Source organism: Ptiloglossa arizonensis, chromosome 4, assembly GCF_051014685.1.
Source record: "Ptiloglossa arizonensis isolate GNS036 chromosome 4, iyPtiAriz1_principal, whole genome shotgun sequence".
Lineage (NCBI taxonomy): Eukaryota > Metazoa > Arthropoda > Insecta > Hymenoptera > Colletidae > Ptiloglossa > Ptiloglossa arizonensis.
Window position 1 is genome coordinate 20,398,818 of NC_135051.1, and position 12,437 is coordinate 20,411,254.

Here is a 12,437-nt window from a genome sequence, read left to right on the forward strand (position 1 = left end):
AGGAATCGGGTAGTAGAACACCGAGTGATATTTTTCTTTCGGATAGGCGTCTTGGGTTGTTGTCAAACGGTTGGGTATACGTTCCGTGAGGATGTCGCGGTTGGTAGGGGGAAAAAATTATAATTAATGACTCGTATTCGGGAAACGTGTAAATGTATGGTAGAAATTGAGAGTAATATCGAACGTGGTTATTCTCACGATTGGTTTAGCGTGTTACTCGATTTGCTATTGTTAAATTTAAACTTACAAGGGAACGTCTCGAAGTATTGATCGTCGAGTTTCATGAAACTTTTGTTGGGGAGTAGTTTTTGGGAAAAGTGTTTGAAAAGTATTTTTCTTGACTATTTGGGGCGCGAGATATCTTGAGAATTGTTGCACGATATTACGTGTAAGGAAGAATTTATTAGTACTTGGTGAACTCGCAATTTTTTCTTTTCAGACCAAACAATGAAACTCGTTCGCATTTAGGAGAGGTTTTTGGTTTAAATATTGTCAGGTACTTTATTTAGAGAATTTTCTTTGGTAAGACTCACATTACAGGGTAAATAAATATATTGTACAGATTGTATCTGGTAATTGTTACGAGTAACAATTATTATTGTATTATAATTTTGTTCACACCGCAAGAATCGATGTTTCCCCAACGAATAAATTACGAAACGAACCGAACCGAGATATTACACAGGAGTAAACAATTCTGTGTCGCAAATATGCGCGGCGTACGTGGAAATGGAAGGAAGACACTTAAAATTAGATTAACTTTAACAAACATCGAAGTAAAAACACGATAAGATATTTATTTATCCATTCAACGAAAATCGGTTCTAGTTTGCAGGCGTTTAATTATCCAATCTCTATTGGCTGAGCATTATTCGATTGAACGTGTGCTATCAGTCGCGAATTGTTTTCAGCCTTCGTGAATGTCTTCCAAGGAACAACAAATGTTCTTATCACTTTCTCGAAAGACGATTGGAAAATTCTTACTTAAAATGTATCATCGTTACCTCAAATGTATTACTACTTGAGGTACACTTTCGTTTCGAAAGGTTCTCGACGTATCTTTTATTTTCGCATAGAAAAATAAATTTATAACGCATAGGAAATTACTACCATTCACGTTCCATTTTCCATAAATCGTTACTTTTTCACGCAACGTTGAAACCGTTGTCCGATTTCGAGAGTTCATGTTACGGAACTTGGGCAACTTCAATCCGAGACTGTCTGCCAAGAGTCGTACGTGAAAAACAAACACTAATAATGGGATTAATATGGGGCGGCTGGTTGACGGCGATAACGAAAATTGATTTCACCCTGGTGCCCTTCGGGACCCTCCCCTCGCCCCTGAGGCCGTGCTCCTCGGGCTCACCCCGGTATGGGGATCCCATTTGAACGCGTTGACGTTTCATGGGACACTGCGCAAAACCGGCGACACGCCTCTTTTCTATTGGCACGGGCTGCCCGACGATAATTCTTCTACGTGCCAGATCATATTCCATTCCTGTTAGGTATGCTCGTGTTACCTCGCTGATTGCAAAAATCTCCTACGATAGGTTGGTAGGACACCCATAATCGTTTATGGTACCATTCGCGTATTTGCGAGACACATCGATCACAACAGATTCTTTTTCGACGACATATTGCGCGGTGAAGAATCGTTTCGTTGGATCGGAATAAAAGAATACCAAGAATGTTATCTTGTAAAAATGATTCATAAATATTCAGGAATAAAAATAAAAATAAACGTATCGATCGGCCCGTATTGATCTCGTTATTAGTAATAATTATATCGGTGAGACGATATAATAAAATTGAGTTAACTTTTGTTTAAAATATACGAGTAATTGTATCTTTTTTTTTTACACGAAGAACCGAACGAATGAGAGAAGGTATTTACATAAGACAAGACGGATAATAAATTGGTCGAAATTTTGATAAAATAATAAATCGATGCGTAAGCTACCGGTCGCCATTTTGTTACATCGAGGAGGACATCAATTAAGGGAAACTTATCGAGAACAAAGTACGCTTGGACTTTATCTTTTATAGTATTTGAATTTTTCTGTATACATTGCGCAACGAAGACGTTGTTGTTACTAGCGGTAGTTTTGCGATGTAATATATATAATATTTGTATTCTTTTACAATATTTACATTCCTCTGTAGAAATTGCGTAATGAAGATATTTTTATTAGTAGTGGTAATACCGTGATATAACACACCATGGCGTAGATAACGAGACACTCGAATAGTGTTCAAACATTTATCAATACACACACCACTGTTCGATTTCTTTCGAATGGAATAGAATTTTATCGTTACTCGATAAGTGCGCGAGTATATTTCACGGACAACGATAATACCTAATCCGTATTCGCTGGCACGCGCAAATTGAGCTGTATGTTACCAAACCTGTGGGAAACCGCTACAAAACCCACCGCCCCATACGACTTTTCGTTTGTGGGGTGGTTTCATCGATTCGATGGGAATTTGAGAGTATGAGTTTTTTTTTTTTTTATTACGCGAATAAATCACGTCGGATCGTACGCTTCGCTTCGAGTCTTCCGTTTCGACACTCATAGCCAGCCATTTTGAAAATTATTCTAACGGAGATAAAAATATTATTGCACTTGACATTAAAATAAAAGTTCAATTATTTAAACATGTATCTTTATATTTGTACGAAGTTCAACATCCTGTACGTTTCTATTCTACATAGGAAATTAATAAAATTTTCAAATTTTTCTTCTCGTTTCTACGTATCATTAATACAATACAATAAAATACAAATCAATACAATAAGCAGTTACGAGCCGAAATAAAGATACTCCGCCTTTTCGAATAAGAAATTGAAAAAATCGGCCGCGGTTGGCGAGTTAATTTTATGTTTGCACACAAATATATCGATTTTTTCGATACTTTGTCACGTTTCCCCACCGCGAAGATATCATGCACCATATGTGGTCGCAGTAATGGATCAGCAAAGATTGATAAAAAAAAAAAAAATCACCCCTCGAATTGAAGACCGCGCTACGAGGCACGTGACTCCATTCAAGGGCGGCGCACGTGTCGTTTATACGCCTTTTATTTTCAGATTAAGGTGTCGATAAAGTTAAAAAGTGGCATCCTAATGGTGGCATTAAACAATTTACGAAACTTCCCTCATGTGAGCAGAAAAAGAGAAAATTCGAATCGACGATCTCGCGTGTTTTGTGGGACAAGTCTCATTTGGATGGATGAAAAAATGAATTTCTTTTTACTCCATTTTCTCGAAGTACATCTCGAGTATCTATTTCCAAAATCTTTTACCCAAATTTCACGGAATGACAAAGTTATAACGGTATTTTTCAAATAGATTGCTACAGATACTTCAAGAATAGACTAATAAATTTTCTTTAGATTTCATTGCCCGTATTAGATAGATATTTCTTCATCGTGTGAATCAAAATTATGTAAACATTTACGATAATTTGTTCCTTATCACCCGAAGAAGTAAAAAAAACTATCGCAACCTTTTACTTCGTTTAAAGTACCATACCGCAGGAAACGCGCGATTATTTACATAATAACAAAGATAGTAACGTAAAAATTTAATCGTGTTATCTCGGAACACGATTGAAAACGTATGCAAAGTTTCAAGATTATTGATCCATAATTGGAAAAAATATCTGATACCAAAGATTACTTTAAAAATAACTCTCCCTTAAATCTCCGAGGCACGGTTGTTGTTAAACATGTAAACTAACGCGAAATGACCACGATTAGAAAATAAATCGATTAAATATTTAATTACGAGATGGAACGTTAACAATCGCATGTTCGTGCTGAACATTTTTTAATAGACTATTCCCCATAGAGTTAACACGAAGAAGAAAGAAAAAATGGCGTCGTACGATACGCTGTTCTTTGTTCTGTCTTTCGAGTCGAAGCGAGTAAGAAAGTGATTCTCGACAAAGTCTCGTTATCTGTGTGTCATATGCTCGGGAGGCTCGTGACTAAATCTGTCTCCACCTCCTTCCTGTTTCATCCCATTAACATCTGCCTCGAAGATGCTTCCTACACAATTAAAGAACAAACAACATCGACTCACGCCATATCTAATCGCCAGCGTTATCAAACGCGATGCGAACTAAGCTTTAATTTTTCATTCTGCGTCATTCATGTTCGTTTGAGTGCTATTGCACGAAAATCCGTCTCTCCGTTTAAATAACGTAGAATTCGTCGAGAATATTCTACGAGCGAGGATAAAGTAATTGGGGAAAAGGTGAACAGGGAAAGTGCAATTATCGAGAGATCGTCGAGACTCGTTCGACGTTTACAGTGTACCGATTTCGAAACAACACAGAATCTCGTTACAAAGTTGAGAAGCTTAGATGACGTACGTGTTTCGAAAGAAACAGCTGTGCTAAACCATGGATTGAAAAAGCTTTGTACTCTATTAACGCTTAGGTCGTAAATCTTTCGTGCAATCTCTTTAATATGTTTCGTTGTATTTGCTTCGTCTACACGATACTCTGCAAGGATTTTATAACACAATAAAAACCACGTCTCTAAGAGACGAGGATGTAAATCATCGTATCCGAGTGCAAATGTTTTTTAAACCCGAATCGAATCTAAAACCTGCGAATAAATATTTAGTAACGATGATCGAAATGGTAGAAGCACTAAAGATTGAAATGTTAGAAATAATAAAGCTCGAAATGGTAGAAATAATAAAAATAGACACTGATCTCAGATATATTGGAATTTTCTTCTGTGACATGCTCAATGTCTAATTACAATATTTAATCATTTTTAAACAACCTTTCGAAATCTACGAATCGGTATTAAGCAACGAAGATCGAAGGAGTAGAAATAATAAAGATCGATATCAGTTTCGAGTATTTCGGAATTTTTTCCACCGACGTTGGTGTGATTATAATTTTTAATATTTTTTAAAATAATTTCTCGATAATTGTTCAACGTTCGGACGAAATTAGACGAGCTCCCACGCAGATTGGCCGGAAATAGCGCTCGAATGAACACGATCGTGGATTTAATCATTTAATCGGGATTGTTCGATGACACCCTACGATTCATTCCGCTGGAAAATCTGTAGCACCCTCCGTAGGTGTCACAATAAAACAGCTAGTGGCTGGTGACCACTTGACAACGACTAGGGTTCGCTAAACTCTCACCCCTAATGTATATTAAACAAGGCTCCCTTCTTTCTCCGTTTCTCCGTCCGCGTTGATTTTCTAGGGGGATGAGAGGGTACTGCTAATAAGAATCTAATTGTTTGGGAACGTCGAAAAGGTTCGGGAGCACTATGAACAAAAAATTCGATTTCTTTAGCATTCTATACTGTAATATTTGAATTTTAATATATTTAAGAATGTCGAAGAAGCTCGAGAGCACTATGAACAAAAAATTCGATTTCTTTAACATTTTATGTAAGAAGTACTTGAATATTAATATATTTGGAAATGTTGAAGAAAATCGAGAACACAATGGACAAACAATTCGATTTCTTTAGCATTCTATACTGTAATATTTGAATTAAATACATTTGTTTACTCTCGATGGAAAATTGGTCAGGCACTTGGTTTAAGAACAAGTTGACAATTTCGAAATTGGCCATTATATAGAAAATTTTCCGTTTCGTGCGTAATGGAAATTTTTCGTTTTATAGATTGCAAATACTGTTGTGAGAGAAGATTATAAAGATACGCGCTCGAAACGTGGATCTTGTTACGTTAAGTCACGTATTATCTGCTTAAACCAGTTGTTTAAAACACGATTCTAACAAATTATTTCATTCGACGCGGGCACATTGCTCTCTTTTGGAGTTAGGTGTTGCTCGTTACGTGCTGAAAATATAACGATACATTTGATTCTTTTAAATTAGTTCATGCGAGTTCTCTCGAGGAATAATGAATCTAAAACGGTCCAAGTTTAATAAAATAATACTGTTCATCTAATTTATAATTATGTAACAGGACCCGAAAGAGTAATTCCAGTCTCTAATTAAACGCACAGAACAAAAAGCTACCGTTTTGTAACTTTTGCAACCAAATTATATCGACCGACCATCTTTCATTTAAACTTAGAAGATATCAAACTTCGAGACAAAACTATAAGATAAAATACCTTAAAACTACCAAAGAAAACCAACGTCTACCAGAAACTATAATCCCTACACGAAGAAAAGAAATAACTCGCTCTAAATAAAATATAAAACAAAAACATAGCTCTGGAAATTAGTAACAAATAAATTGGTACACCTCCACCGAAATACCCTATTATTCGAACCGTTGTTAACAATTTCCGGGAAATACCCGGTATTTCTCTAAAATATCATAATTATTCCCTTAAAAATGTACGATTTCTTCCTATACGATACAAACAAGCTCGGTAATTTCAAATTTGAATCGTCTTCGTCGAAAAATGATCGTTGACGAGTAAAATGTTACCAAAAAAAAAGGAAAAAAAACTTCAACCGATCGAAAAAATTGATATCTCTTTTTCCTCGGTTGCGTTCATTCATGATCAAGGGTCTAACAGCGACTTAAGGGTCTCCGGAGAGCGGAGGGATGCTGGATACGTATGGAACAGTATGGGACGGTCCACAGAGGAGCTCCACCCATGAGGCCTGCGCTCCGCCTTCGCAAAATTCATTTTCCCGGGGGTTGTACCGCACTTTCTATTAGTTAAATCGGCCCGTCTGGACACGTCAGTCGGTTTAACATCAGCTACGATCGTAACCCCGGGATATCTGTCGCCCGAAGTGACCCCGGATCCCAGTGACACGTTTCGAAAAAGTTGCCTCTCGTAAAACTGCATACTTATCGGTGCGACGAGTGTGAAAGTGAACGAAAAAAAAAAAAGAAAACACGTTAATATGGTAAGAACGTTTGGGGAACAACGCGCCTAATCGATTACGATTTTTACCTCTCCACGGGGGGTGGTTTCTTCGAAACGAATCGTAACCGTCGAACGACACAGTTGAACGAAAGTTTGCAAACAAAAGGATCGGTTTCACTTCTTACGATAAGTGGACATTGCCCCGGGATATTTATAAATTAAATCGATAGAAAAATATAATATAAAAGTAACGATACGTCGTCGATAAAAGTGTACAGTAAAAAAAAGAACATACGTGACCGGTAACGTCTAGATGAATCGAAAATAAATACACCGTGGTTCCCTCTAACCAAGGTATAAAAATGAAACCTTTATCGATCAATAACAGAAACGTTTGTTCGTTTCTTTGACGAATTACGTTCTATTTCTATTCGTCTTTACGAACGAAACCACGAAGACGAACGGATACCATGTGGAAATTATTAAACTGCAACGAGACCGTATCAGTTCGCTGTATTAATTGTAATACGTTTAAAGGTGTAATAAGAGATCTTCCATTCGAAGAAAATTGTACAGAATTTGCCACGGTGTGCGTACCCGTGCTCGAATATTGTTTTACAATCGTTGATTCGTTTTCGTTTCTGTCGCGGGTAAACGGTGGCCGTGGGGTATCGTGAGATTCGTGTAAAATAATTCGAGACACTCGTCGCGAGTTTCACTCGCGGACACCGACGTGAAACGGAATAACTGACACGCATACGTATCTACTGAATGTCAGGGACAATACCGCGGAGAGGGTGCGATACCAGCATCCTGTTGGCGTTATGTAGGCTAATTTCGTCCGTGATAATTTAACCAGATTTCCCGCGTCTCTTGTCATCGACCATTGAATCGGTGCCGCGCGTAAACGGGAAACGTTGGAAAATCCGTACGGAGTATGTTGCACGGCGGTGTTCTCGTTCACGGTTGGGACGAACGGTACGCGCGTACGATATGAGACGCGTTATTGTCGGATTGCAGTCGATGCTGGCTTACAACGGATGTGGGGCTGTGACAGTGGACACGGAGAACGGTTCTCCAGCGGAGTCGCTCCTGTCCGCCGAGGGAGAGCTCGCGGAGGACGTCGGTGACTCTCCCGGTACACCGAGGGACACCGAGGAGGAGGCGACCCTATCCGATGAATTTTATTCGCACGATACGGACGACGAGGAGGACCAAGGCAAGAAACGAAGGGACCGCGCCAACTCTGTGAGCAAACGTTCGATTAAACGTTATGTCCCCTCGTGGACGAGTACGGGAGAGAAGAGAGAGAGAAGAGACACTTTTTCGGTTTTTCGTTCGAAGGGAACTCGAGAATTGTTTTGTGCAGAAAAGTTTAGTATCTAATTGTTCTGGGGGATACAGTTCTTAGAGGAGAAGGTATTGTGTAATGTAGAGGGAACGTGGGAAAAATTGTTTAATCTAGAGAAACGTGGATACTTAAATATTCTAAGATTCGTTTAGCGGATAATGTAAAGTGTATTTTGCTGGTACCGAGAGAGAGGAAAGATACTAACTTAACGAAAATGATCGCGACCTGGGTATCGTAACTCGTGTTAATTCAGGATCGAGTATCAGGAATTGGAGACACTCTGCTTCGGTGTTTTCCAATGTGGGAGCAAAGATATGTAACGCAAAGATTACGTTACAATGTGCACGATGGATACTAAGCGTTCAGAAGATTGTATTTTTCATGTAGGTTTTTCGTTCGAAGGGAACTCGAGAATTGTTTTGGGCAGAAAAGTTTAGTATCTACTTGTACTGGGGGATGGAGTTCTTAGAGGAGGAGGTATTGTGTAATGTAGAGGGAACATGGGAAAAAATTGTTTAATCTAGAGAAACGTGGATAGTTAAATATTCCAAGATTCGTTTAGCGGATAATGTAAAGTGTATTTTACTGGTACCGAGAACGAGAGAACTGACTAACTAGAGAAACAATTGACGAAGAAAGTATAAAAAATACTAAGTTATTGAAAACGATTGGAATGTTTTAGGATTCGTAGACGTTCACTAGTTGAAAAATAAATCGACGACTATTGCACGTATAATTTAATTTTGAATAAAGGAGGTATGTTTTCGAAAAAAAAACTTTGTAGCGATCAACGTTTAAAGTTTACGTACACTTGAGTATGTTTAATGAACGAATCATACCTTCTTGTACCGTAGAAAATATTTTTAGGCAAGTACTCGTAATAACAAGCATTCCTTCCTTTACGTTTTCGTATTTGTATTCAAAATACTTTTTACTTATTGACTCTCTCTGTTCGTTAAATTTCTCGGCTTCATCGTCGAGCAGAAAAACAAGCACTGGTTATCACGAACAATTAGAATACACGTTCCACATTTTGTAATTTTGGCGCATTATACATTTTAAAGATTAGATATTTTAATCATACTCTCAGATTTCGTACACTATCGTGTCATCGCGTTGGACTAATTGATTAATTCCTTATCGATTGCAAGTACTCTCATTATCATACCAAGTTATGTGTGCACGTTACGTTCTGCTCGTACAATTATTTCTACGTTTCCAGGTTCGTTTAAAACAATCTGTCTTTGTTTGGATCGTACACACACTGCGTTTCGAAATTTTGAAGCACGCTCGCTTTAAAATAAATTAACATTTCCTTGAACGTATACGTACAAACGTTCTGCTTGAAATATTATCTTTGGACATTAATTGGTCATTACTTAAGTATAATTCGAGATTAAAATTCATTCGCGATAATTTCGTAGCTAGACGGTGTTTCCATATAATCCAAACGAACGTAGTTTATTTTAAATGGAACTTTTCAGCCTCGATTTCACTACTTCTCGGTATGAAAAATATATTAATATTGTAATAATTGATTGTTAAAATTCATTCGCGATAATTTCGTAGCTAGACGGCATTTCGTCTTCCGGCGGTGGCCACCTTGGCTCTCCCACACCACGAGTTGGAACTCTGGGTGTTCGAAAATTATTTACAAACAGCCGTGAACGCTGGAGACAACAAAACGTCAGTGGTGCCTTCGCCGAGCTCCGAAAATTGGTACCTACACATCCGCCGGACAAGAAATTATCGAAGAATGAAATCTTGCGTTTGGCGATTCGGTAATTCCTTTCGCCGGGTCTCAAGAATCTCTCATCGACTCTCGACAAGTTCATGCTCGTTAGGTTGTTTCGTGAGTCTTTGTGTCTCGTTGGACGTTCGATTTTAACGCGTTTCGTTTATGTAAATTCGTGAAACGTTAATCGGATCATCACCACAGGCATGTGGCTCTCGAAAGATCGCGTCGATTCGTTCCTTACCAACAATCGGACCTCGAATATCGTAACAATGTTATTCTTCGATGTGATTCGTGGGCACGTTTCAGAAAATAACTTTGGTGAAAATTAACGATAATTGGAAATTGAAATGGCCCGTATATTGCGCACTTGAGGAATGATTGCACGTTCGGATCGTTGGAGGATTTCTTGGATAACGAATTGAGGGGTTCTTCTGGTTCTGGAGACGGAAAAGAGATGGTTCTTCAGGTCATTTTTTCTGAAAGAACCTTAAGGTGTTTCGAGAACTTTTAAGATCGTTATTATTCTCATTGAGAAACATTGCGAGTACTCTCGTAACGCGTATCGATGCGCGACAAAGATTAACACTGTTGCGTTAAAAAGTCGTACTGTTTCTTCGGAAGAAACGATCAAAGAACTGCGATTGTTATTATTCTTTTATCGAAAATATCGTATCGACCTGTGACAGAACCGTTGCATCGAAAAGTCCCGTTGTTTCTTTAAAAAGAATTACTAAAATGCTTCTCTCGTCCCCAAAACCAGGAGATCCTCTCAAGTAAAGACACTTCGAGACACAAGTGCGGGACATTTAGTAAAATATTCGATGAAATGTTTGGTAGCAGGATTGAGAACAGGTTGTGAAATATCTAGGAAAATTGCTCAAAGACTCACGGAACGACCTGACACTTCGATTCCATGATCTTCGTCCACCTTTCTTCTGTTCAGAGGATCGATGGTCTTCCCACGGTGGTCGTCGTGAACGATTTATCGAAGTCTTGCTTTTTCCAGGTACATACGATTGCTGAGTAACGTTCTGGAGTGGCAAAAAGCGCAGGATCGCAACGACGTTACTCAACACGAGGTACGGATCAAGTGTGAGCCCGCTTTCAACGCTCAAAACTCGACCGCCTATCCTACGAAACCCGTGATGACGTTTCTGAAGCAGGAGAAACAGGTAAACGACAACCACAACCCGTACAGGACAAGTTTCTCGACGCAGAAGCAACTGCAGCATTCGGTCTCGCACGTGGCATGCGATAAGAATGGCAATAACCTATTGATGATCGCGCCAGCCGGTCATAACGTCAGTGGTACCGTCAATAAACGAAGCGCGACACCTTCCACCATCGCTGTGCAAAACACTTTTCCACCTGGGGCTCTGAGCAATGGAAGTTTGATACGTTCAACCGCGGGACCACGAGCTTCCACTTATCCGAAGTCGCCGCAGATCACCGTACAGTCTGTGACCAGCGCCAACATCCTTACCAATTGTTCGTCGAACACGCCGTTAAACAATAACGTGTCGCCGGTCAATGGTGGTGTATCGACCTGCGGCCAGAAAAGGCTGAAGATCGAAAGAGAGGACGAGGAACAATCTGGCCAAGGGAAAGACTGCAAACCTCTTTCGTCGCACACACACAGTGCTCCACCGAGGAAAAGAGTGAAGGTTGCGTTCACCAGGGACACGAATTCGGGGTTTCGTAACGATTTTCGGAGCAATGTAGATCGCAAATAAGACTCGAAAGTTTCTCCATGTCGGTGAAAAAAAGTGTTTTGTAAAAGTAATCGATCAATTTATACGAAAGTAGTAACGGTAAGGAGCATCAATGGATCCTGTAGTCTGATACAGATTTCTTTCGTTTTAGATGCAAATGACTCGGTTCACGATACTTCGGCGCGTTAAGACGATGGCTGTGTTTCTATTTCACCATGTCTATTATGTTTCAAATACATTTTTCGTTTAATTTGAGGTTTTAATTCTATCGGTACTCGTAATATTTTCGTAGTTCGAACTGTTCTTGATACTCAATCTACCATTCGACGGGAGTAACTGTTAAATAATAATTGGAGCATTGATTATTTATAGACACGTAATATAGGATTACACGAATGGAGTAGAAGTAATGAAGGAACGCTGTACATGTTACTAGAAACGAATTGATTGAAATATATGAAAGTTATTTACATGTTTTTACATTTCATTAAAATAAACGAAGATCCATACACTGTTGTTCGTTAAAAAACTTTTCTCTGTTACGTTACTATACTTGATCTTATATTTTAAGAAGTTATTCTAAGCTCACAGCCGATTAGCTCGGCATTACTCGCGGCGAACAATTTTTCATAAAACATAGGGATAGATAATGCGATTAAAAATTATAGATCTTTCTTATCCAAGATGAAAAATGATAGTTGTAGAGGTATGATTCATTCATAGTATATTAATTTCTGATTCTTAAATCTGTGGAGAAGCACAAATCTAAAAAATATTTAATTTGTTCAAATTTTAA

The 12,437-nt window shown here is 38.6% G+C and overlaps 1 protein-coding gene across 4 annotated transcripts; it reads left to right on the forward strand.

The window, feature by feature from the left end:
- The first annotated feature begins 6,732 nt into the window (after positions 1 to 6,732).
- Hlh3b (Helix loop helix protein 3B) lies at positions 6,733 to 12,143 on the forward strand. 4 transcript variants are annotated; one of them, XM_076309203.1, is made up of 4 exons: positions 6,733 to 6,880; positions 7,861 to 8,088; positions 9,761 to 9,972; positions 10,936 to 12,143. In XM_076309203.1, exons 1-4 carry the CDS (start codon positions 6,878 to 6,880, stop codon positions 11,660 to 11,662), a joined length of 1,170 nt encoding a protein of 389 aa, XP_076165318.1. In that variant the 5' UTR covers positions 6,733 to 6,877; the 3' UTR covers positions 11,663 to 12,143. The 4 variants fall into 4 exon arrangements, with proteins under 4 accessions (XP_076165318.1, XP_076165319.1, XP_076165317.1 ...); XM_076309202.1 differs by lacking the exon at positions 6,733 to 6,880 and having other exon boundaries at positions 7,508 to 8,088; positions 10,936 to 11,708; positions 11,793 to 12,143; XM_076309204.1 differs by lacking the exon at positions 6,733 to 6,880 and having other exon boundaries at positions 7,506 to 8,088; positions 9,765 to 9,910.
- Positions 12,144 to 12,437: the final 294 nt, after the last annotated feature.

What these genes read in the sequence shown, in the direction of transcription:
- Hlh3b (XM_076309201.1), top strand. Translation starts at nt 7,834, where the DNA reads ATGAGACGCGTTATTGTCGGATTGCAGTCGATGCTGGCTTACAACGGA. An exon ending in GAAGGGACCGCGCCAACTCT is followed by an intron (nt 8,089 to 9,760) that starts GTGAGCAAACGT and finishes ATAATTTCGTAG; the next exon opens with CTAGACGGCATTTCGTCTTC. An exon ending in ATCTTGCGTTTGGCGATTCG is followed by an intron (nt 9,973 to 10,935) that starts GTAATTCCTTTC and finishes TGCTTTTTCCAG; the next exon opens with GTACATACGATTGCTGAGTA.